The 25,902-nt window shown below is 35.7% G+C and overlaps 5 protein-coding genes and 2 long non-coding RNA genes across 8 annotated transcripts in view; 5 read left to right on the forward strand and 2 right to left on the reverse strand.

The window, feature by feature from the left end:
* Positions 1-25,902, forward strand: part of LOC138185680 (uncharacterized) — a 35,179-nt gene that overhangs the window by 1,275 nt on the left and 8,002 nt on the right. The gene's annotated exons all lie outside the window — the stretch shown is intronic.
* Positions 54-2,025, forward strand: LOC138185360 (mitochondrial 2-oxoglutarate/malate carrier protein). The gene is made up of 6 exons (XM_069124222.1): positions 54-359; positions 685-900; positions 994-1,124; positions 1,191-1,361; positions 1,435-1,534; positions 1,613-2,025. Exons 1-6 carry the CDS (start codon positions 301-303, stop codon positions 1,815-1,817), a joined length of 882 nt encoding a protein of 293 aa, XP_068980323.1. The 5' UTR covers positions 54-300; the 3' UTR covers positions 1,818-2,025.
* On the forward strand, positions 2,169-6,901 carry Rev1 (Rev1 DNA directed polymerase). 2 transcript variants are annotated; one of them, XM_069124219.1, is made up of 6 exons: positions 2,169-2,946; positions 3,024-4,398; positions 4,485-4,926; positions 4,994-6,176; positions 6,399-6,541; positions 6,707-6,901. In XM_069124219.1, exons 1-6 carry the CDS (start codon positions 2,893-2,895, stop codon positions 6,861-6,863), a joined length of 3,354 nt encoding a protein of 1,117 aa, XP_068980320.1. In that variant the 5' UTR covers positions 2,169-2,892; the 3' UTR covers positions 6,864-6,901. The 2 variants fall into 2 exon arrangements, with proteins under 2 accessions (XP_068980320.1, XP_068980321.1); XM_069124220.1 differs by lacking the exon at positions 6,399-6,541.
* bur (GMP synthase burgundy) lies at positions 7,085-11,051 on the reverse strand. Its single transcript, XM_069124221.1, has 9 exons — positions 10,907-11,051; positions 9,835-10,109; positions 9,511-9,723; positions 9,133-9,430; positions 8,489-8,966; positions 8,164-8,405; positions 7,900-8,070; positions 7,382-7,813; positions 7,085-7,296 (listed from the first exon to the last, which is right to left on the reverse strand). Exons 2-9 carry the CDS (start codon positions 10,053-10,055, stop codon positions 7,195-7,197), a joined length of 2,157 nt encoding a protein of 718 aa, XP_068980322.1. The 5' UTR covers positions 10,056-10,109; positions 10,907-11,051; the 3' UTR covers positions 7,085-7,194.
* Positions 11,082-12,542, forward strand: LOC138185716 (cytochrome b5 domain-containing protein 1). Its single transcript, XM_069124876.1, has 2 exons — positions 11,082-12,203; positions 12,291-12,542. Exons 1-2 carry the CDS (start codon positions 11,589-11,591, stop codon positions 12,540-12,542), a joined length of 867 nt encoding a protein of 288 aa, XP_068980977.1. The 5' UTR covers positions 11,082-11,588.
* LOC138185361 (malate dehydrogenase, mitochondrial) lies at positions 12,759-15,114 on the forward strand. Its single transcript, XM_069124223.1, has 6 exons — positions 12,759-12,944; positions 13,016-13,305; positions 13,977-14,234; positions 14,314-14,446; positions 14,724-14,926; positions 14,984-15,114. Exons 1-6 carry the CDS (start codon positions 12,770-12,772, stop codon positions 15,077-15,079), a joined length of 1,155 nt encoding a protein of 384 aa, XP_068980324.1. The 5' UTR covers positions 12,759-12,769; the 3' UTR covers positions 15,080-15,114.
* Positions 13,387-17,320, reverse strand: LOC138185362 (uncharacterized). The gene is made up of 3 exons (XR_011174594.1): positions 16,062-17,320; positions 14,158-15,926; positions 13,387-14,046 (listed from the first exon to the last, which is right to left on the reverse strand). It is a non-coding gene; the product is annotated as an uncharacterized LOC138185362 (long non-coding RNA).

Consider the following 25,902-nt stretch of genomic DNA (forward strand, 5'->3'; position numbering starts at 1 on the left):
AGTGTGGTACATATCACAAGTAACTTTGTGCTACGAGATGTCGCTAAAATGCAAAAAATTGATAATTCAGTATGGGCTGGTATGGGAAAGGGTAAACGAAGGATGGAATTTCTGGGATATTTGATAATCTTCCATTTAGATCATTTAAGTGCTCACAACAAGTCTATATTGAGCTGGTGCTTATTTTTCCGCTTTTAAAATTTTGTAAATATCACGTTTGCGTCTATAACATTTTAGGCAACATCTAATTTAAAAATTACCTTCTAATTGTCAATATAAGTGTCATACAATATTGTTAAAATGAGTAATCAAAAGACAGTGCCAACTTCAATAAACTTCCTTTTTGGGGGAACAGCAGGGTTTGTTATTTTTATCATCTTAATTCATTCATTTGATTAAGAACACAATATACATTGTACATAGACATTCTAGGAAATTCAAGCAAAAGACAATTGTCTGAACACTTGCTTTGATTCAAGTATTAATTTTAGATATCAAAAATAAATTTAACATATTTACATATATTTTCACGAAATGTTTGTATCTGATAATATTTTAAAATAGATATTACAACTTACATAAGAGTCTGTATTAGCTTTCATATCTTCCTATATAGGAATAGTTTCACGGCCATTTTATTATCAATGATTAGAAAGCTAAATTTAATTGATTACTTTATTTTAGAATGGCTGCAACATGTGTTGTTCAACCATTAGATTTAATAAAAAATCGAATGCAACTAAGTGGTACTAAGACGTCAACGATAAATGTAATATCTTCAATCTTAAAAAATGAGGGTGCTTTAGCTTTATATGCAGGCTTATCTGCTGGTTTATTGCGTCAAGCTTCATATACAACTACAAGACTTGGTACATATGAATGGCTGTCACAATTAATTTCGTGAGTACATATATATTGAGAACATAGCCAATGTAGAAGAAGGTATCATGTACCAAATACAGTCATTTAATATTTCTTGTGATATTTGTTTAGAAAAGACAGCCAACCAAATTTTATAATGAAAGTATTGATAGGTTGTACTGCTGGTTGTGTAGGAGCATTTGTCGGTACTCCAGCTGAAGTTGCCTTAATTAGAATGACTGCCGATGGTAGACTACCTATTGGTACGCTCATTGTTAGTTGAATATTGAACAGAGGTTTTCCAATTCTTAGCAATGATGTATTTTTAGCTGAGAGACGCAATTATAAAAATGCATTTAATGCATTAGTTCGAATAGTCAAAGAGGAGGGCTTTTTAGCATTGTGGAGAGGTACTATTCCAACAATGGGAAGGGCTATGGTTGTAAATGCAGCTCAATTGGCATCATATTCTCAATCTAAAGAAATGTTACTTAACACTGGTTTGTAAACATGTAGATAAGTAAGAATCAAATGATTAACACTGGGATAATGTATTTTTATATATTTGGATAGGATATTTTGAAAACAATATTACATTACATTTTGTAAGTTCTATGATATCAGGTTTAGTAACTACCGCTGCCTCTATGCCAGTTGATATTGCTAAAACAAGGTAAAGTTTCAAAAAAAATAAAATAGTGAAACAGTTAATGAAAGCGCTTTCACACTTTGCATTATTAATGACTTGCAGGATTCAAAATATGAAAATTGTGGATGGTAAACCAGAATTTAAAGGTGCAGTAGATGTTATAATTCAGGTGTGCCGAAATGAAGGAATATTTTCATTGTGGAAAGGTTTCTTTCCTTATTATGCTCGTCTAGGTCCACATACTGTCTTGACATTTGTTTTTGTAGAACAAATGCGTGATTTTTACAGAACATCTGAGACACTTTAATACACAAGCATGCAGTGAATTTTCAAAATGTCTAAGCAGCATTTTTGTTTATATTTCATTTTATATCTAACCTTTTCCAAGTTATATGCTTAGACTGAATGTTGACTCTTTCAATATAGCTTTTGTTTGTGTATTAATATTTGATAGACATTATACATGTATCTCGTACATAATGCACGCACAATAATTATTAATTTTATACTTCAAATGTTGGATACCTTGATAACTTATGCAAACCTCAGCTTAAAGTTCGTCAAAGATTAGGTTATAGTACATACGTACGTAACAAATCATACACGTGTTTACATCGATAAACAAATCTTCTTATTGCTTTACGAAAACAATACATTCTACTAACATTCTTCGCAAATAAAGTATCGTTTTATATGATTTTTATTTTTTTATTTGTTGTTATTATAAAAACTGTATATTTTATTACTTTATATCTACACATATGTATAAAAATTTAATATTACGAAATTATAAATTGTTTACAATAAATATCATTTCATAAAATTTGAAACATAAATATAAATATAAGTATAAATATTAAGTAACGAGTATATAGTTACTATCAGTTTTACATGTATATATATACTACTTAAATTGTATATATAATTGTTTAATAAACGAGAAAAGTTATTTTTGTGTATATTAATGTGGTCTTCAATGAGAGATAAATAAATTTTCTAATAACTCTCCCCAGAAGAATCGTTTGAATCGAGCGTTTAATACAAGTGGTTAATATGTAGACAGCGTGAAGTGATTTATCGTTACGTATTATATTTATCGCAAAGGTTGCAATGTTACGTATAATATTGAAAACTAATTAATATGAATAATTTCTGTTCTATATAACATTATATTGTCAATGCTATTTAAATGGTTGGTTCGTGTATTTAAATTATGTTCAGAATGTTCAACAAGGTATTTCATTTGCATAAGGTTATATGGGAATGAATATTTTTATCAAATATAAAAAGTCGGTGTATATACATATGGAATACGATAATTATATGATAGTTTCATTTTAAAGAATTTCATACTCCTGTTATATGATATAAAATTTGTTATAATGTCAAGAAAAAGAAAAAGCAAAGCTTGGGGGGAAGATGGATTTGAAGATTGGGTATGTAAAAGACACTTAGAGCTTTTTAATAAAAGTAAACAAATTAAATGTGAAATAGAATAATGGGATAATTTTAGGGTGGATACATGGCTGCAAAGCAAGCGAAATTAGAAGAACAATTTCACAATGAAGCAGACAATGAAATTAAAACATCTAATATATTTGAAGGAATAGCAATTTTTGTAAATGGTTATACTAATCCAACTGCAGATGAACTTCGTCATTTAATGATGCAACATGGGGGCACATATCACCACTATATGAGGCCAAAAGCAACAACTCATATTATTGCATCTAATTTGCCATATTCAAAAATAATGTTATATAGGAAAAGTCAAAACCCAATTCCTATATGTAAATCTGAATGGATTATGGATAGTATAAAGGCTGGTAAAATTTTAAATTTTCAAAAGTATTTGCTTTATTCTCATTGTACAGATGTACAACTACAATTAAAGTGTGCAATACAAAATACAGGAAATAAAACAAATGATACTTTTCAAACACATAATGTACAAAGAAATAATGAAGTAAATAGTTTAAAAATGGGTAATAGTAGAACTGAAACAATAAAACATACTTCTATACAAGAAAATACCTTCAATCCTGTATTACCAATGAGTTCAAGAGATACTCATTCAACAAAAAATTCAGAATTCATATCAGAATTTTATAATAATTCACGATTACATCACATTGCAACAATGGGAGCAACATTTAAAGAATATGTTAATGAACTGAGAGATAAAAATAACGGAGAATTTCCAGGTCTTATTAGATTAAAAGATATTAGATTGAATAGATCATTATTTGGTTCTCAATTAGAATTTAATATTGTCCCGAATGATTTACAAGAGGAAAACAAGGTGATAGATAGTCAAGATTGTATTATAATGCACATAGATATGGATTGCTTCTTTGTCTCAGTTGGTCTTAGAGATAGGCCAGAGTTGAGAGGCTTACCAATTGCAGTAACACATGCAAAAGGCAATAAGGATGGAGAACACGGTTCATTATCAGAAATAGCATCTTGCTCTTATGAAGCAAGGAAAGCTGGTGTAAAAAATGGCATGTTCTTAGGAGAGGCATTAAAAATATGTCCTAATTTAAAACCAGTACCATATAATTTTGAAGGCTATACAGAAGTTTCCTACATGTTGTATGATATTGTAGCATCATACACATTAGATATTGAAGCAGTTAGTTGTGATGAAATGTATGCAGACTGTACAAAAATATTGGAAGAGTCTTCTTTAACACCAATGGAATTTGCAACTATAATTCGACAGGAAATAAAAGAGAAAACTGGCTGTCCTGTATCAACAGGGTTTGGAAGTAATAAATTATTGGCAAGATTGGCAACAAGAAAAGCAAAGCCAGATGGTCAGTTTTATATACAACAGGAACATATTAGTGATTGTGTTAGCACCTTCAATGTGCAAGACTTGCCAGGTAGGGTATTTTGGGGGTTAATTCAGTTAATTAATAATGCTATGTATATTCTAAATTTGTTTAATAATCTTAATTATTTAAATTAGGGGTTGGGTGGACAACAACACATAAATTAAACAATCTTAATGTGCGAACATGTGCAGAGTTGCAAGCAATCTCATTGGCGACGTTACAGAAAGAATTTGGCAAAAAAACGGGTGATATATTATATAATATGTGTCGTGGTGTAGATCATTCAAAGCTTAATCTAGAACACGTTAGAAAATCTGTTTCGGCAGAGGTAAATTATGGAATAAGGTTTGAAAACAACGATGATGCAATAGACTTTTTAAAAAAGTTATGTCGCGAAGTATGTAATCGATTAAATAAAATTAACGCAAAAGGTAGATGCATCACCTTAAAACTTTTAATTAGAGCAAAAGAAGCACCTAAAGAAACTGAAAAATTTATGGGACATGGTTTATGCGATTACATAACGAGATCAAAAAATCTTATCTCTCCCATTAGCGATGTCGATATTATAACAAAGTAAGTCAAAAATCGTTTTAATATTTCTGTGTAAAGCGATAGAATAATTTATTCGTGTTTACTTTAGGGAAGTTATTATACTTTGGAATCAAATGCAAAAAGTGCCTGAAGATGCAAGGGGCATCGGTATACAAATATCTAAACTAGAAATATTAAAAAATAAATCCCGTGGTACGACTTTATTAAATTTCATTAAAAATAAACCAAGCAGCACAGTTCAACGAACTATTGAAACAAATAAAGGCAACGAAGTTCAACCCTTAACACATTCGGATGTTGTCGCAGTAGTTTCTAACGACGTTAATAATGAGCAAAAATTGCACGTTCCATCCGGTATCAACGAATCAGTCTTTTCCGAACTTCCGGAAGAAATAAGAAATGAAATTTTGTGTCCTAATAAAAGTAAAGAATTATCAGATGATAATAAAGATGGAGGTACTGTTAGCGTACAAAATACGAACAAAACACAGCCACAGAAAAGTGTGCAAACGCATCATGAGAATTTTTTTAAACAAACAAAACCTGGCATTTCCAGGCCAAAGGTGGAAATGCCACCTATTCAAGAGATCGATATGTCTGTTTTAATAGAACTACCTGAAGATATACGAAATGAAATTCTTAATGAATACAGTGCTAACAAAAATCAAAATCAAACGAATGCGAATACCAATAAAAATAGTAAATCTTCAACCAGTGAAGCAGCAACTTCTACAGAAATTAAATGCGATGAGCAAAATATATCTTATTCACAAGTGGATCCAGAGTTTTTAGCTGCATTATCGGAAGATCTAAGACGCGATGTTCAAATGTATTGCACTGCTAAAAATGCAGAATACAATTCGAAAAAAAGAAAGGATGGGATGAATAGTAATGGATTGGTAAAAAATAACGAAAATACGAAACAGATTAAAAAAGGGGAACCTAATTCTAAAAATAAAAATAGCAATAAAAATGGCAAAGCGACAAATTCTAAAAATAAAAAAAAGAACGGGAAAACATTAAACAAAGCATTGAAAAATGTAAATGAACTTGAACAGATATCGAAGAGTAAAACCAATACTGGTATTGCAAAATTCATAATGCCTCCCGTGGAAATAACCAAATCTGTGAATGATCGAATTACTACGGATGATACGGAGGCTATTCTTTCTCATAATCGTACTATCTCAGAAGATAATGACAGCGCGAACCAACATCAAGATATTTTAATTGACCTCGTAAATCGTTTACTTAATCTACCTCTGAAACAGGTAGCTGTTATTTATCACTATAGATTATTTTCTTTCTTTGATACATTTTGTCGGATAGATTAAAAAATGTTAAAACGATCACATGGTATTTAATTTCAAGCAAGTCACTTATGAAGGACCGAGTGCTCGATATGCATGCTTGATAATTCGGCTGGTCATCATGTCACCCGTTTAAACATAAATTTTGTAGAATTAATGCAAGTATAAAATACACGGTTGCAGGTAAAAATACAAATACAAACGTGGATCACTAATTCTAAAATCGTGAATGAAGTAGACTTTTTATCGCTTGCGACATTTCTTAGCATGCTCCCGGAGAAGAGACGCATCGAAGATTTACATGTATTATTGAAAACCATGCATAGGTAATCTATTATGCAAATGTCATACGCACACCCTTGTAATAGGTGGATATTGAGTAATATAACACAGAGGATTCAGGGAATAGATATTATTTTACTCAGTTATGATTGATAAATAAAAATGATATTAAAGATAATACATTAACTTATTTATGTTCGTATTTTTAGATGTATGACAAAAACTGGAAATTGCATTTGGCATGGGACATATAGGAAAACAGTAAAATACGTTCAACATTATATGCAAATTGAATATAACAGTAACCTCATGGTACCACCAATCAAATGCAACCTTTTGCAATGTAACAGTGATGTTGTAATGTAAATTTTTCGAAATTTAATAAATTAATATTTTTACAATGAGGTTAATAAGAAACCTATTTACAAGCAAACATGATACTTACCTTCAATTTCATTGAACACAGTATCAGTATTCTTTAGGTAACATATTAATTTACAATCGAGAACATATTTTTTTCTGAAAGAACTATGCTCAAAGGTTTCATATAAATCGGTAAGAAGTCATAAACTTCGAATTCGTACGTATTTTTGTAATATATATATATATATATTTTTAAATATATTTTTTACTTTGTAGTTGTTACGCGCTGGGAAGGTGAAAAAATAGAAAGGGGTGAGTTAGAGATGAGCGTTTACTACTCCCATTCGGTAGTTCCTGGCGGTTTAGATGTTAAGTCGTATAAAACACGCGAGATACCGGGTATTGAAGATATTTCGGTCACCAATTTCTTCACCACCTATGGAAAAAAAAGTATACACTTCTTATGCTCATATCTATTATATCGAATATGTATATATGTATCATATATCTATCAAACTTACATGTAGTGGCAATTCCTTCCCAGGAATAGCTGGTGTGCCAGTCATAAAATCATTAGTAACGAATGGCCTAAGAACAACTGAACGTTGGCATGAGGGTATTCGAGAAGCAGCGTCGCGATCGAAATGTATGGGAATTAAAACTACTGGCATTTGACTGATTGCTCCCATACAACCATTAGTAGCTAATACTAAGTTTGCTACGTGATCTGCTTGTCGAAGCGTAGCTATCACATTCGATGTAAGATGAGTTGGTGTGATATCCGTTACAGAATGATGTAGGTGAGGACCAAAAATGAAGCACACACGATTTACATTATGACATACTCGCGGAATTAGTTTTGCGAGGAACAATAGATCCTTCCAATCTATACCCTCGGACAAATTTTCTTCGCTAGATAACCCTACTACATAGCTGTAACTTCTTCGATCTCCCTACATTGTACAGTAAATGTTTTAATCCTTGTAATCAGTCAGGTGGGTTTATTAATCAGATTATTCGTAAGTGATGAACATTATACCTGTACTCCTACACTGCGTATAGGCAAGAGTGTTGCAGAAATATGTCGGTAACTTGAAAGCTGTCGTAAATATTGGCGTTCAGATTCACTAGTCGCACCTTCTACACGATTTAGTAATCCGTGTTTCTTTTGAAGCATTTGTTCGTATTCGGCCATTATTTTAACTATCACCTTGGATCGAATTATTAATTTGTTATTTTATGGATTTTTTATGGAGAAGGTGTTCTTTATTATTCATTTTATCGATACCGTGAAAGAAAATACCTGTGTTTCTGAAAAATCCTTATCCATATAAGGTTCATCTGCACATAGAATGCGTACAGCAAGTCCAGGACCGGGATACGGATGACGAGCAACTAATGATGCTGGTAATCCAAGATCACATCCTAATTGTCTTACTTCATCCTTATGAAAATCTTTTAAAGGTTCTACTATATGACCTTGTGCTCTTAGTGCTCTAACGAGTTCACTGTCATTGTGATGCGTTTTTATCGCATCTGCTTTACCTGATAGAAGTGTTTATATTTTATGTAAATTTGTTGCTTCTAACAGATATGAAAGAACAATGCATTTACGACTATTAATTTACCACTAGCTAATGCACTCGCACTTTCTATAAGGTCAGGCCTGAGAGTGCCTTGTCCAAGAAACACTTCTTCTGGCTTCAAACCCATCTCTGCCATTGCTTCATTGGCTACTCTCACAAAAACATCTCCTATGATTTTTCGTTTCTCTTCTGGGTTGGTTGTCGCACACAACATTTTAGTTAATCTAGTTCTTGGGCTAGTTGCTGTTCCACATATTCCTTTGTTGTTTATAGTATTTGCATTGGTTACTGGAGTAACGTTATCCAAGGGTACTGATGTAGTTCCTTGCATGAAGCAGCGACCGGCATTGACGACTCTTAATCGAATTCCCAATTGTGCTAAACTTTGTTCCACAAATTGTGTCTCTCCTTTCCGCATAAAGCCATTATTGATATGCAAAGCTATGACTTGTTCCTTATTTAAAGCTTTATGTAATAGTGCTGCACATACCGTAGAATCCACACCGCCACTCACTAATAACTATGATTGTTTTTTTCTATTTTAATTGACAATCACATTTTATCATACATTATACTACGTTTTTTAAATATTTTCAACAATTTTACGAATCTTTTCAAGGAATACGAATTCTAGTAAATTTCTAATAAAATTACCTAAATGCTGATTATATAAACCTGTATCTTACCAAAACTTTTTTGTTGCCAACTGTATCTTTGATATACTGGATACACTGTGCCTCCCGACCACGCAGCGTATAATTACCAGTGAGGCCAGCAATACCAAACAAAAAATTGTGTAACATTGTTTTTCCATTAGGTGTAAGATCTACTTCTGGGTGAAATTGTACTCCATACAAATTCATTTTATCACTTGCTATTCCTGCTATAAAGTTTGATGATCTCCCAGTAATATGAAAGCTATCAGCCACCCTATCTATACTGTCTCCATGTGTTAACAGTACCATTTGCTCTTTCTCCAAGCCCCTGACAAATTATTCATTTTTTAAATATCTTACATTTAAAGGTAAAAGCACGGAATGGATCATTTGTTTCGACTCACTTACTTAAATAATAGGCACTTGGAGTCTATTTCAATGGGAAACTGACCATCTTCTCTGCCTTCTTTACTTATTACTGTACCACCAAATTCTTTATTCATCATCTGCATTCCATAACAAATACCTAGTACTGGAATTCCTATTCTGAAGATGTCTGCATCATATTTAGGTGCATCTTCTGCATATACTGAACTTGGCCCTCCAGAAATTATGATAGCTCTAAAAATTTATATTCAAAATATAATTAGTGTTTGTATATTCATATATACATATGTATATATATATAAATACCCGGTTTCTAATATAAAAACAGATGATTTGTGATCTTACTTATAACCCTTTTCTTGGAGAGTGAATGCAGATGTATCCAAGGGCAGAATTTCACTGTGCACATTTAATTCACGAATTTTTCGATCTATCACTTTACCATATTGTGCCCCTGCATCCAGAATGGCCACTTTTTCATCGACACATGCCATGCCCAATGTTGCTTCGTTAGCTCCATTATTTCTCTCTGCGCGAAACAATAATCCGTCCGCGCTTTTTTCCATTTCAAAATTTCTTGTATTGCTATTGCTATTGCTATTGCGGTGATTTGAATAATCCTATAAGGATGTGACAAATTCAATGAGAAATCAAATATAAGTAAACAAATAATAAAATAACACATAAATCTATTTTTAGCTTCCCTGAAAGTATACTCAAACTTAGCTGCTATAATGTAACAAAGAACAGAATAAAGAAAAATTTTTCCATTTGTTAAAATTAATAAAATGTTGTGGCAGAGGAAAATTATATGATTGTAGTCAATAATAAAGCAAATAATTTAAAAAAATTATCTTTTATATTATCATTTGAAGTTAGATCAGCAGTTTATTAGGAAATAATTCTAAGGTGCATACTACCTCAAGTTCATTGTTTATTAATTACTGTATCATTTTCATGTTATTGAAAACAGATGAGCAAAATTGGATTACACACTACAATTACAAATGTAAAGTTTTTTTACTATATGAAACTGATGTTATAAGCTTCTCATTTTAACAGATGGAAAAGATATACAAACAACCCTGTTACAAATAATATCTAAAGATATCGCTGCATGTAAATGCTATTATAGTATGTCACAACCCAGTATAAGCTCTGACAACTACTGTACATTATAGATATTTGATTCATATGGGAAATTTATTTGAAAATATATACGTGCATATTTTATATTATTTAACGAATGACCTAAATGATGTTCTGAAAAGAACCATTAAATATGACGTTCAGCAAAAAATAAATAACCGGCCGTAAATTTTATGAGCACGTTTCTTAGAAACGAGAGTACTATAATAGCATATCTACTACATGTATCATCTTTTTAGAGACCAGTAAAATGCATCAAAAGACTTACCAAATTATACGAGGCACAGAATATTTCACGCCTAAATCACCAACTAACGTAAAATTAATTACAGCAAAACAGAATGTGCACTCTTTGGACGAGGCAGCCATTCAATCGCCTGCAATAGTCACAATGCAGTGACTGCCTTCAGCTTGAAAGTAACTTAGGAAACCAACAGTATAATCTAAAAGTTCCTAGCAAAATTCAATACTTATTACATTAGTCGATCAATTTTTTAAAAAATATCATCTTATATGGTGAATGATGATTGCTACTTCGTGTACCTGCTGACACTCTACGATTTAATATTTTTTCTTCCACGACTATTTCTCTAATTATCAAGCTTGCCTATGATCCGTCTAGTTTTTTCGTGGAATAGGATGAACACGAAAATAGTAAATTCTGTCATTTATTGAGCAGCATTTTTTGGGCACGTTTAAGGATTATATGTGTTTATTGTTTTTTGTATATTTACATAACAAAGCATACGTGTAAATATATCACAAGGTCAATTGTGATCTGTCTCTATGATGTTTAATTGAATGTTAATTCAATACTTTTGACTATCTCAAAATTGCAGCAGTCATATTTGACGTGTTAAAATAAAAAAATTATCTTATCGCGCGAATGTTTTCTTCATTTAAAATGTTTCGACATAGTTGCTTAACATTGCTTTAAAGCACATGTATGTATGTATACATATTTATTTATTTATTTATATTATATAGTACATTCAAATGAAAATCACCCACGACAAATTTCAGTAAAAGGGAGAAAACGTAATAACGGATATGGCAGATTTTGTAAAATGTCATTTGTAAGCCAATCTTATTTGTTGGAGGAAAAAGATATTTGTAGAACTAGTAAAGATTTTACAGATCACGTATCCAAGGCAGTCAAGTATTTTCTACCGACAGAAATTGCTGTTCATAATACAGAAATTGATTGCTGGATTTCGTATCATGACGTAGTGTATGATTTGACTGATCTTTGTAAAATTTGGGCGAATAAAAGGGAGATCAAACCAATATTAGCTTATGCTGGTAAAGATATAAGTCATTGGTTTGATCACGAAAAAAATGACATCAAACATTACATACATCCTGTTACGGGAGTATTGGTACCATATTGTCCTCATGGTCCGATTCCGGATGTAACACCTTCCGTAGTACCTTGCAGTACTTGGCGACCCTTAGATAAATGTCCTTGGTGGCTCGATGAAAAATATAAAAAGGGATACCTAACCAAAAATGCACGTCCATGTAGAATTTTAAATGTCCTCGTCGGAGTACAAGTTATTATAATGGTAGAATATTAGATGTTTATCGTTCAAACAAACGGATCTTTATTTTATTGTAATAAAACGTGTTTACAATCGACGTGTTAATGAAAGAATTTCGTAAAGGTCTGTGAGGAAGATTCCATTAGGCGTATTCAAGAACGTGCTCTTATTTATAACGAAAATGGAAAGTCTTATACGTGGAAGTTTGAAGGGAAGGATTTGAATATCGATTTAACTTTGACAGAAAATGGTATTCCAGATGAACGAGATCGTTTTGTCGCTTGCGGCCTCCCTGAAGATTATTATATTCCATGTCTCATGTGTTACTACAATGAAAAATCTAATAATAATACAGATGAATAGGCAGAAATGGTGGGAAAAATTCTAGGGTCTATACATATGTATATGAAAGTAAAATGAACATGAATTATTATTCGAAGAAATGTTTCCTACGGTATCATCGTATAATAGTTAAGGCAAATACAAAAGATGGCACCACGACCACTCTAGTCAACATAAGTCAGCTAACTTTCATTTAAGGAAATGAGAACTTTATCTCGTTCAGTAGGCCTTTATAAAATTTAACGACAATGTTTTCACCTATAACGATTCGTACTTTTCGAAATTTGACATCGCGAATTTCTCACGGCAGATATTTTTATCCTCTGACTAAAAAGAATGCTTTTCAAATTACTAGTACACAAATTGATGCCTTCTCTTCGAAATCTATGAAAGTAGCTATTTTGGGTGCTGCTAGCAAGACTGGTAATTTAGGTTACATTCCCTTCCTTTTTCTACTGTATATTTTACATATTGATTACGTTGTCACGCTATAGGGAATAGTCTTTCACTGTTTCTGAAACAGTCACCTCTGATCGATGAACTGGCAATTTTCGATAATAAATGCGTTTATGGTCTTGCGGTGGATTTGAATTATATCGACACGAGGTGCAAGGTTAGTACGTGTAATTGTCCTGAAACGAGTCTCGAGCACACGCTCGAAGGAGCGAAAATAGTAATGATCGTAGCAGATGACAGGATCAATGAGAACCAACACGAAGTCTTGAAATCTAATGCAGATACGCTATCAGATCTACTGCCGAACGTTATTAAATTTTCACCTCAGGTAACGAACTAGACCGATTATGTTCTTTTTATTATGAAAGAGTATCTCTTAGATATTTTACTCGTGAAAAATACAGTCACACATACAAATTTTCGTACACCTTTTAAAACAGACCTTTTTCTTTTCTTTTTTAAACGAAGCACATAACGACGTATAATAAATGTTTCTTAATACAGGTATAAAAGAGCAATGAAAAAGTTATTAATTGTTTTGGTATAGAACACATTTACTTTGCAGTAAAATTTTGTAGCATTTTATTTCAGTAATAAATGGATGTTTTATAGGGTATTTAGGCTTATAACTGAGACAATAAAGATGCGTTATGGATTCGTATAATGGCCCAACGCCATGTTTTCTAGATGGTTGGCCGCTGTCTTTTTTATATGTAGTAGCTGACCTCGGCTTTTAACGCCCTCACAGCTTCATCGATTACAAGCAGGTTGTTTTCGACATTCTTCGTGACGATTTCAGACAAGGACAAGGATATTTGTCTTTGGTCATCTACATACCATTTCCTTTATAGCGATGTCGATGATGTGTTCCTTTTCGTGCCTTGTCTATTTTATTTCCGACCAAATTTAGCTTTGTAAACCTTTTTAAGGTCCGATCTGCAAGGCATCAATTTCAATGTCGACTTCTATGGCGAATATCTTTGGCCTTTTTTACTTTAGGCTATGGTCGCAGTCGTAATGAATCCGATAAATAGTTTAATACCTCTGGCAATGGAAATGTACAAAAAGGCTGGAATTTACGAGTACAATCGTCTTTTCGGTGTAATTAATTATAATTGTCTTAGAGCGAATACCTTCGCCGCAAAATTTATGGGTGTTGAACCAGAATGTATGATAGTACCTGTAATTGGCGGAGGTTGCCCGAAAACGTGTATTCCACTTTTCTCTCAAGCAAAACCTTCCACCGAATTATCTCAGGTTGTAAAAATTTCACTAAACGTTTCAAAGTACCTTTCTGATTATCACCGAGTAATCGATTAGTCCATTAATTAATTAGATAGAGGCTAGCAGATTGACACAGGCTGTAAGAATACCCAACGAAGAGTTACTGACATCAAGCAAAGTTAAAGAGAAAACGTTCTTAACTCTGTCTTTTGCGGCTGCAAGATTTTGCATGTCTCTTTGTAAAGGTATTGTTACACTACCGTCCGTAAATTACAGAATTCTTAGTTTATCTAACAATAGATATAAATGAGCGTTGTAATTACTATTGCCATTAATAATTATTCATTATTATCGGAAACAAGCTTTTATTTACCAAGTTTTTCAAAGCCATTCTTTATCACACGGTTATGGTTGTTTTTCATCTCATGATGAAAATTAGCAAGTGTTTCCTGTTTCACATCAAATACGCAATATTTTTCATAATTAGATCTAAAATTCACATTTCGTTATTGAATCATTTAGCCTTACGACACGAAAGAAACGTTGTGGAATACGCATATGTCAGATCATGCATGATACCACAACTGACGTATTTCGCTGCTCCCTTGGAATTAGGTCCTAATGGAATTCAGAGATATTTGGGTATTCCACCTTTGAGCGATTACGAATGCGAGCTTCTTAAAGCAGCTATACCTTGTTTAAAGGAAGCTATTAAACTTGGAGAGGTAATGAGATAAAAAAAATTATTGAGAAAACAAAATGACATCCTTAATTCTTCGCAGACTCTTGCTCTTGGACACGAAAACATTTCGTCCGAAGTATGCCTGCAACATACCGATTCGTGTGATCAAATAAATTCGCCTCGTACGTCTTCTTAACAAGCGATAATCGAAAGTATCAAATATTATCTTTCTTACACTACTTTGTTTTTATCAAAAAAAAAAAAAAACAATCATCGAGAAAGTGCATTGAATCATCGTAAAAATGGCTTCGATCAAATATATGTATAAAGTTTCCGAAATATATGTATAATGTTTAAGAAAGTACGGTTAAAGTTTCATTTAATAAAACGACATTTCATTTGCACCAACCTAATGTGAACGTTTACTCTATGAATATGCTTGTTCCGTCTTATACTCTATCGACGTTATTATCGCATATGCGCATAGATATAACGGTGATGCTCTAATTATAACAAGCCCGTTGGTTTCGTTTCGCGAGTCTCGAATTTACTCGTTTGTTGTAGTTGTGTATAGTAAGCAACTTAACTAGCGTTGCCTAAACAAGGAAGTCTTTGGATCTGATAAGGACAAATACAACCCTGGTCTCAAAGATTCTAGAAGCGAACGCGGTTTTCGAAGAGCCACCGCATCACCGTGTCTCAGGTTACCAGGTAGATACGTGCAACAAAAGTAGAAGAAACTCGTCCTTTCCGCATTCCCGACACGCCATGGTGTTCCCAAGTGTGCGCGGCGACTGCAGACAAGATACGGACGACTGCAGCTGGCAACTCTTTGGCAGAAGGGATTATTGCGAAGTTACCAAGAGAGGGAGAACGCGCGGGTGTTACCTATTGCAAATCTTCGCTAAGCAAGTCTTAAACTCCCTACATTCCAGCGCGATTCAACCATAACTACGGCGAACAGCATAACAAAAATATAATAAATACAAGGTAGAAAACACAAGCATAGCACAGTGATCCAGGAGGTTTGGTTGCTCGATGATCTAAAAAGCATAATGATTTATTAGCTTATAGATTGCATGCGGCTATTATCCAGTGAATTTAATTCAAACGATAATATATAGCTTTCAGGCTTGAAAATTGCATTATTTTTCCAATGGTTTCGAGGTTAAACGTACCTATTTAAAGAGCCGTTGTTTGGTCCTGTGTGTGCTACCATACCTACGCACCATCTTCATCGAATTGTACTGCCACGCAAACTCGTTCCTCTTATATCGTTATTAACACATGCTCGTCCTTTTTCATCGTACGTCTCTTATTCCACTTTTCGTTTTTTTCGATTCCATTACGCCGATCCATTGATTCGAGGCATAATCCGATGCTTTTAATGAAACCTCGATTGCAGCTAATGCACTGCTTAAATAGCTTCGAGTAACTATCCATCTTTCTGCTATAAACACCACCAGTCGACCTTGATGGTGTAAGCGATGAGAATCGTTCTGATGGGAACGATGAGTTTCAACGTGCTATCGACGCATATAAAGCGGTAAACCAAGTGGAAAAGAAAACAATTAAAGATAGATACGATTGTCTTTCTCGTCGATAAAAATCTCGTAGTAGATTACATAGTAATTTTCAGCAATGTAAATACTAGAATTTGTCATTTTTTAATCAGATGGATTATCACTGGCGGAAGTTTGAAAATCGGATGTTTCTCTGATTCGTCTTTGACGGAACATCATCGAGGATGTGTACGCTTTTACGTGGTTCTTGCTACTGTAACTTAGGTATGTCGGTAACGCCAGCAACTTGCGCAGCAGGAAATTAATCGCATAGTTTCTCACGACATAATAGTTGCAATACCCATCTGCTAGTATTCTCGTCTCCGCAATTTGTGTCCATCATGCGCTAAAAACTTGGTGTCTATCGATAATTGCTTTAATTACAACGATGTTAACGGCTTCTGAAATCTTAAAAATACACGTACAAAGTTTTTCTCGCCTAATGAGAGCGAACTTACGTTAACTGGTATATTTAACGACGGCCGTTGGTCAACTAAAATCCGGGGTTCGTTTAGAAATTCCATTCACATACCGCTGCTTCGTACTGCATTTTCGACGTATACTATCGTTCAAAAGTATTCGCACACACACGTTTGCTTATCCTCGATAATACGCGATTTAATTGCAGAACCGCGAATAAAAGTTAGACGCCGGGAAATAAATGGGAGCAGTATCAGCGTATTAGTGTATTTCTTCGATCGGGATTCGATATTTTTACGATGCAAGTTGCGTCGACAAAATGTTTTAATCGATCCGACGATCCACGCGATCGTAGGTATTCGTATAACTGTCAACATCGATCGAACAAACTCAACGATTCTACCATCTAGAAATACATAAGCTTGTTGGTATTCGAGCATTAGAACGCCTCACACGATCGCTTTTTCTCCGGCAAGGCTGGCGCCGTCTGGCTCTTTCTTGTTGAATTCTTCTAATCAAAGAGGTTATCGAGGATTGCGTAGTATCGATCGGCCGTTCTTCTGCTCAAGGACGTAGATTGGAGGACATACATTGCGATTAAGAAGAGAAATCGCTCCAAGTGTAATAGTCGAGAAAGAATCCCTCTTAATGTCACGTTGAGTGAGAAAATCCTTTGAATCCCTCCGACCGTGTCACCATACAGTACATTTTCTCTCGTTAATCGCTTCATATGCGTTTTCCTCCTGGTTTCCTTTCCATTACGAACAATGTGTTAAAGAAACTGGTAAATACGGAGTACCGTATTACCAGTTAGTAAGCGGTAATATTTTCGGTTTAACGCCGGTGATACAAATTCATTAGCGCGATCGTAATTTTTCATAGCCTCTAATTCGTCACCTAAGGCGTTCGCTTGAACGATCAACGTATTCTAAGGACCGGTTATGAGGATGTATTAGGAAGATAAGAGGATACAGCAGAACAAATGGGCGGGAGGTGAATGTCCGAGCTGAGACCATTTGCTGATATGCCAAGTATCAGCGAGTTAAGACGCTAATCGTATCAACTGACAGTCACCCTACATACCTTACCTTCGTTTCTATCTCTTCGATTTTCAATCGGTTTCAACGTACTTGCGAATCTCGGTATCATTCGTTGCGGTTACAACGAAAAGTCACGGTATCGATAGGTTACGTTCTAGTAGAATTTTTGTGTCGGTTGGTCGAAAGTATAGGATCCGTTTTCCACCCTGATAGACTATATGCTTCGCCGGTGATATGTATAGTAACAATAGTGGGTATTGGCTATGCCCGAGATAGGTAGAGGAAAAAGAAGAAGGGGAAGAGCAGAAAAAGAAAGGGATGATGGGTGAACGGCCGCTGAATGGCACGACCTTCCGAGGAGGCCGGCTGAGCGGCCGACCGGCCGTACGACGTGGTTCTGCATGTGCACTCCCCCGCAAGAAGCTTCCGCGTTCGAAGAAGCACTTGAGGCTAGATGCGCGGAATATCGTGAGGAGCTTACGGTTTTTCGATGTAGGATAGGGCACAGACCAACGTACCATTGCTCGACATCGGGAAAATTCTACGAAATCTTTGCGCTAACGCGCACAGATGCTGCTCGATGCTTGGGAATACGATCCCGGATCATCCATTTCGTTCGTATATTCGCTCGATCGCTCGCTCCGTTCTGTCTCTCGATAAAGCGAAACCGAAGTCAAACTGTGTATCGAAGAGAAATCGATAGATCGCGGGGCAGTTATTGGTGTGCTTCGAGGCGATATTAAGTCGATTCGTTACGGCGTTACTCGCAGAGTTATCTGCCGAGTTGCATAGCGCGGCAGAAGATAGTGTGCCGTCAGCGTGCATACCTGTCCCTACAATCCACATAATCTTATTTAAGTACGGTTCTAATAATAGTTCGAGCGAACTTTTTACCCCGTCGGTATTAGCGGACGGGGTATGTATATCCTATTTTCTCTCATTGTCAATGAAAAATACCTCGAGCCAGCAAACCGGCTGTACTCTCGCGGCAATACGGCTGCTCGCGTGGAGCTCTCTCAGCGGTGCGCAACGGGGCATAGGAGTGCAGTGACTTTGCACCGCGACTGCGCCTAACCTCGCAGATCGTCCACTAGTTTTCTCTCTTTTCTCCTTTCACTATTTACCTCCCTCTTTCTATCGTGCATTCAGATCCACCTACATCACCGCCATTGGCGCCTCTACGATCCTCCGCAGAGATCCTGCTTCTTGGGCCAAGGCGAGAGCATTGTTGCCAGGAGCTTTTAAGGGCAAAGGCATAGTTCATGCGTTGGAATCGCACCAAGCGTGGCTTGTTTACGATGCCGTGGCAACCAGATCGGCTTTTTCTCCTAGATTGACACGCATGCTTTCGATGTTTCCACCACTATAGAAATCATAGTCGTGGAATTTAAAGTTAAATGCGATGTATCGAGATGTCTCAATTATTTTTCGATACACCACACGTTTGAACTTAATTCCTTGTTTTGCGAACTTTTAGAAATTAAAAAGTCTGCTTTTCTTCTAGATCGATATTGAACTTCAATTTCAAACGAATTTACATTTGATTCGATACAGAGGCATTTCGAATAAATTTCTACACCGTTTTTAACCGTAATACTTGGAATCGTGACTTTTAGAAAAATTCTAGCAAACATCTTGGAAAAGAATTCTTACCGCGGCCTTGCCTTTACCGAAACACGTTTCATCGTTTAATACGTACATAGCGAGGCAATGTACCATGCACTTTTAAAACAATGTGCGTATCTGCTCGAGGCATCGCTGCTCGAATCCTTAGATACGAGAGTGGAACTGAAAGAGAAGAATCTCTTTCTTTCATGCAGCAGAGCGCGGCTGTCTTTAGTGAACCTAGACCTCGGAGGCATCCTTGAACTTGACGATACTCGTGAGGGCTGAGAAGAGAACTACGCGTTGCCACTCGAGGCACTTGTATTCAGTTATACGTGCATACTCCTATTTTCACATACTTCGCTTCGGTTGAAATTTTAGGGTAAAGTCGCAAGTGTCAGATGCTTCGTTTCTTAGTTAGTTCGTTTTTCTTAAGTGTTGAGAAAATTAAACTTTTAATTAGCAGAGGAATAAACGACGCGAACTTATTGGACAATTTAACGGAAACCGTGGAACGAAAATGATTAAATCATCGTTTTCTTCTTCAAAATTCTGCACGACTATCGGAGTTGGTAGCAAACAAGGTATAAAATATTCCGCTACGAGACGCCTGTTGCATTTGTAATAGCGACGCGACGTTGTAAACAAGCTGAATGTTAAAAATGAAATAATAAGCGTATTGTGACGTCGAGGATTCATCGTTTATAACGTTCTGTCCTGAAATCTTTCATCTTTTCGTGCACGGTAAAAACATTCAAGAATAATTATAAATTATGATAGTCATGGGTGTCCCTCCGTCAAGAACTCGCGTAATTTAAGATCAACACAAGGAACCCCACCGCGAATACCAATTTTGCATAATCGCATATTCCACTCGGCTCTTCGCTATATCGCGGCAGGGATTCACGCGTGCTTATTTTAGAATGTCTAGGCAATATCTTTGTATAATGGCCAAGATGCATGGACAACCGTAATTGTGCAGATTTAAATGTAAATATGAACAATGCTGCGAGTATGCTAAGTTGGAAATCCGGTAGTTTCACGGTAAGAAGAGGCGTTTTGTATCTCGTAAACTTGCACTTAACGCGAGCTGATATTCTCGTTTGGAGACGTCATATTTAAGCGAGTTTTAGCACGAGAAATTATTAGATAATCGTGGACTTAGAAACTAGTTATACAGTGTTGAAGTGGTCACCACTTCTAAGAAAACTCTGTATCTGGTCTTTTTAGTTTTCTCAAGCACTGAAGCCATCGACAGCGTATAAACAAAAGGCTGCGACGAAGGCAGACCATAAACAGTAGACAGGCGACGTTGGCTTCGGGGTTTTCAGTTATAGGGTAACACAGCTAGCGTGCGGATCTGGACCAGCTCAAATTATATTCTTACTTATAATTACACTTCTGTATTAAAATATATATTTTCTACCTTGCAATTTATCCACGAGTTTCTCTGTTTATACATCAAGTAACCTCAACATATAGTAACGTATGTATTACACCTACGTTTAAGAGTTCTATTTTGTTTTGATTGCTTCGATGAACTTCAACTATTGAAAATCTTCGATGTACTTGAAAAATAAGTACGTTTCCAGCAACAAGTAAAGTAGAGTTTTTTTAGTTTGTTCGAGATGCAAGTTGATCGACTGTCGTTCCTCTAATACTTTACGATTTCAATTAAAAAATAATTCTTCCTTCCATAGCGATGGTGTTATAATCTCACGTGTTTGCTTTATTCGGAATGGAACACCGTCAAACACATCGGTTTATCGATATTTGGTTGATTCGCGAATTATAATTTCTCACGAGGAACCAGATTTCGCCCAGGGACTAAATCCGCCGCGTGATCACGAGATATTCGATTCTCTATGAACATTTAGCGAAATATACAGCCATGGTTACACAATATCTTTGGTAACGTGGAAAGTGTCGCGTTTCATGACCAGTTTTCAATCGTAATACTTCTGCGGCTATAGACCAACTACGTTAATGAGATCTTTGTAACGGGATGCGTTTCTTGCCTTGATACTGGTGCTGCTTTACGGAGAACAATAATTACCATCAACCGTATCATTCGTTAGATAACGAATTATAGAAAAACATAACGAATATCGAAATAATATGAACGAAATCGTCATGTTGTAGTATTTACCGCGCGATAAAATTACTTTCTAGTAAGCAATTTTCGATCGAGATTTTTAAAAACCGGGGCTTTCAGAAGAAATTTTATGAGACTAGGATTACGACACATCGTTTCGATAAGTTCAGGTTGCATCACGTCACATTACGACTACATACTGATATACGTTGTTAATGAGTAGTCGGAGCTCACGGTACTCTGCGGCTTACCGCATGGATACCTTCATCAACTTTTTGATAGCTGCTGAGATCCGCTATAATAATACCGATGATGATGATGATGATAATGATGACAATAATAATATCATCAACAACAATAATAATAATGGTAGTATCTAATCGTAACACGAGTAATATTTTTCTGCAATGAACTTTCTAATCGTTCGTAACTAAGCGTAATTCCTCTACCGTGATCCGTGTATATTTAACAACGAGCATTAAACGACCATTAACTTTATAGATGTTTTTTACGCTCGAGTGCTGGGAAAAAGGTTAAGAACCTGATATATCCATAAACTCAGGTATCGCGAGCAGCAAAGGAATATACAGAACTTTCGTTTTTTAACTAGGGTAAGAACTTTCGTTGTCTTTAAATGTAACAGGTTGTCTTCTCCTTCGTTCTTGCAACAAGATGGATTTATCGCGTTTATCTCATATACGCTCTTCGTGTAAAGGCAATGGAGCCGTCGCTTTTCCCTTTTACGTTTGAAATACCGATGTCCGAAATGCGCCATCTCACCTATATTTACTCTAATTATACTTGTTTTATTTCACAAATTCTATCAACTCGGATAATATTGTTTATGATCGTAAAATCGATCACGCAATAAACACGAATTACGTAAGAGTAGAAAACTCGTCGTAGCCTCAGCGACGAATGCACTGCTCTGATTTATATTTTCATGGATCGATGTTAGGGTGTTTGGCGCGCGTTGAGGACAATCTATACGTATCTCTCGGTGACCGCTCTTGCGTATAACGCGGTAAACGAAGACACGCGAATGTGGTTAGATACTCGACTGAAATTCTAGATCCACGCGTGTTTTCCTGGATTATAAATTATTCCGTTCTTCGGAGAAAAGTCGACAGATTTTCATCACCAATTTTGAAAATATAGGCATTGGTCGAGATTCGTCTTTTCGTTCGTGATTACCATTGCCCCGAATGTAAAACTTGGTCCACTCTCGGAAACATTCGATTATATTGGATGGAATAGAACAATATACGTATACGTAGTAAACGTTCCTTGACAACAATGGTCCCAGTCATTTACCATAATGTCACATTGTTTCCGAGTAGCATGCTCATGGAACACACCCACGATTCTGTTTTGCCAGATGGTAAAAAACGGATACAACAGATAAAGCGTACAGCTTTGATGATTATTATAAAATCATTTTCCTTTCTACCGTGCCACAAATCTTGATTTAAAGCAGCGTTCCAGCATTCAGAGACACTCAATTCTTGTCATTCTGAGAACGATAGTACAGTTCAAAATTATATATTGCATATAACGACTTGAGTGTATTTAGCGATACATGCGTTTTAATTGATATATATATATAGGTCTGATAAACGGTTCGATTTGATATCGTAACGATAAAGTGCAATCGTATCTATGTGTTCTTAAGTATTATATCACTGATATTAGATCATTCAATACCAGACTATAGATAGATCTATATACCAGACCATATTTTTAAAGAAACGTTAATGAAAAAAATTTATTAATAAAATTTTTCTATAATAACATTAGCCAAACTACGCGAGAGACGTCTCAGTACCTCCGCGTACTTAACAAATTTCGCGAGAGATTTCCGAAAACAGTGATTTCGCGAGCGAAGGGAGGGAAAGGAAATTCACGGCGGGAATATGATTTACCTTCGACTTTACAATTTGCTCGTTTCAAGTCCAACCGAGAAACGAACAATTTTTTTAGCCGATTTATCTTGTACTTGTTTCCATCTCGTACCGTAAATCTTAAAAAGGAATACATGGGTCTTCGAAGTTCGCGTTGTAACGAGAGAAACGATCGTTGGAATCCTTTCCACGGAGATCTTCTACGAACGATAGCAATCCAGTGTATACAGGTTGAAAATAGAAAAAACTTTTTTCATACTAAAGTACGGAACTGGATTTTATCGAACATGGCGAAATTCAGAGTAAATTATGCAATCGTCTTTTCCCGTTGTGATCGTCGTCTTCCTAGAGAGATTGTTCGTCTTGTTAACCGCCTCCACGAGCTACCGCGGTATCGCGGATATATCCACTCGTAGAATTGCGAAGCGGAAAGATCGCAAAGAGGGAGAGAAGGGAAGCGAACTCATCGTTAACTCTAACGGTCCCTCTGGATCTCGGTAGTCCCGTCTCTCTATGATCTCATGACCACGATCTTTGTGCTTTTCCTTAGATTCAACCACGCTTCTCTTCCTCTTCGACCGATCTTTCAAATTTGCCCTTCGATTCTATTCGCGATGTACGTTCTCATTTTAATATCAAATGCCTCGAAACTTTTTCTAGACAAAATTACAACGTCGAGCAATATAATAATTATACGTTTGCAAGAAAAACCCGATATAAGGTACATTTAATAGATAATATATAAAGTAAAAATCCAAATCGAAATGAATTTAATTATAGCTTATCTCGTAGGATATAAATTTTGTTTTATCTCTTATCTAGTTTTCTCGTTCCTTCGATGATCCTTCTCTTTCTGTCCGCTTATTTTTCCTCTCGCACGGCTCCTTGGTGTTTTACACGCTACGTAATCAGAGTCGTGACTACCGTTCGTTCGCACGATGGAGCCACACGAGGGATTTCGTTCGAAGCTGTTATGGATGGAGCGAAGCTTAACTCCCGATCAACTATCAACCAAGATCATAGGTTAGTTGGGGTCGGTACTCGTTTAACGCTCTTACCTTTGCCTAGATGTACTGACGGATATCTAACACATCGGCTTAAATGGGAAAACCGTTCTTAGATGTATTCCCTTCCTGACATTTTCTATTTGCAAGCAAAGAGAACGAAAGGAAATGTTCTTACAAATTACCGATTCCATCCTCCTCTTAACGAATAACAAATAATTTCGATTTATAACTGCTTAACGGTCGTAAGAATTTAATACCGTGAGGTACTGTCAGCATTTCGACATTAATGGCGTAATAACGTCCATGAGCGTTGCTTTATGACACCACGTCTAATGATTCGTAGTTAGATTATAGGAGCACCAACCGATCACGAAGATGAAAAGTACAGTGACGAACAAAAGTATCCGCACCGAACGTTTCTCTGCGAGATATCGTACGGTAAACGTAGTTTTTTAAACGTTTTAAAACATCTTTTATTGACTCCAGTTAGACTATGATATAATTCCTTTCCTTGTGAATTTTATACCGTCTCAACAATATCTAGAAGCAACACAATCTCTTTTGCGATACCGTTCTATAGCTGTATACGACTATACCAGTTACCATGATGTGCACTGACACTCCCTCTATCTAGAGAAAGATTTGCCGCTGCATTTATCGTGGGAATAGAAGAATGGACTCAGTGTTTGAATTCTGCATATCCCTCAACTAGCCACGTTTTATTTCCCCATTTACGTTTATAATATGACAATTTATCACCGTAAAAATGTATAAGATGGTAATTCGAGAAAGGGATTTTTAAATACGATATTAACCTATATGGTATGACAAGTGTTGCTTACGTTAGTTGAATACGAAACGATCGAAGAACGCCAAAACATAAATGGACGCGTGCAGCATGCGTTTGTCGGTGAATGATTAATAATTCTATCGCGTCCGATGGCTGGTTCCTCGTAAACTCGTTTCACTGGAAACATCGTAACGCTGATCTTCTGTATCCCTATGCGTTTCGCAAACAATCTTTGTTCGACGACTAAAAAAAAAAAAAAACGTTTCTATTGCGAAATCCATCGCTATTAAAATTTGTACGATCGAAATTGCACCGATATCGGTCCCGCTATAAGCCGGGCTAGATCCTAGATATTAACGTTCGATAGTATTACTTGGCCGTAAAAAGTGTCTGACGTTTTATCTGGTGAAGTAGGTTACGCTATTACTCGGTGGAAAAAAGTCGATGGAGCGAATGGTGACTGCAGGTCGGGTGGTGCAATCTCGGCAAAGTAAAAATTCCGTAGCCTGCGCCTGCGTTCCCTTCCTTGGCACGAAGTTTAAATGTTAGCTACAATAGCGTGCCATGTCAGCAGAATCGTGTCGAAACAAACGGGCGAG

The sequence above is a fragment of the Bombus flavifrons genome, chromosome 12 (assembly GCF_040668555.2).
Source record: "Bombus flavifrons isolate JBK064 chromosome 12, iyBomFlav1_principal, whole genome shotgun sequence".
Lineage (NCBI taxonomy): Eukaryota > Metazoa > Arthropoda > Insecta > Hymenoptera > Apidae > Bombus > Bombus flavifrons.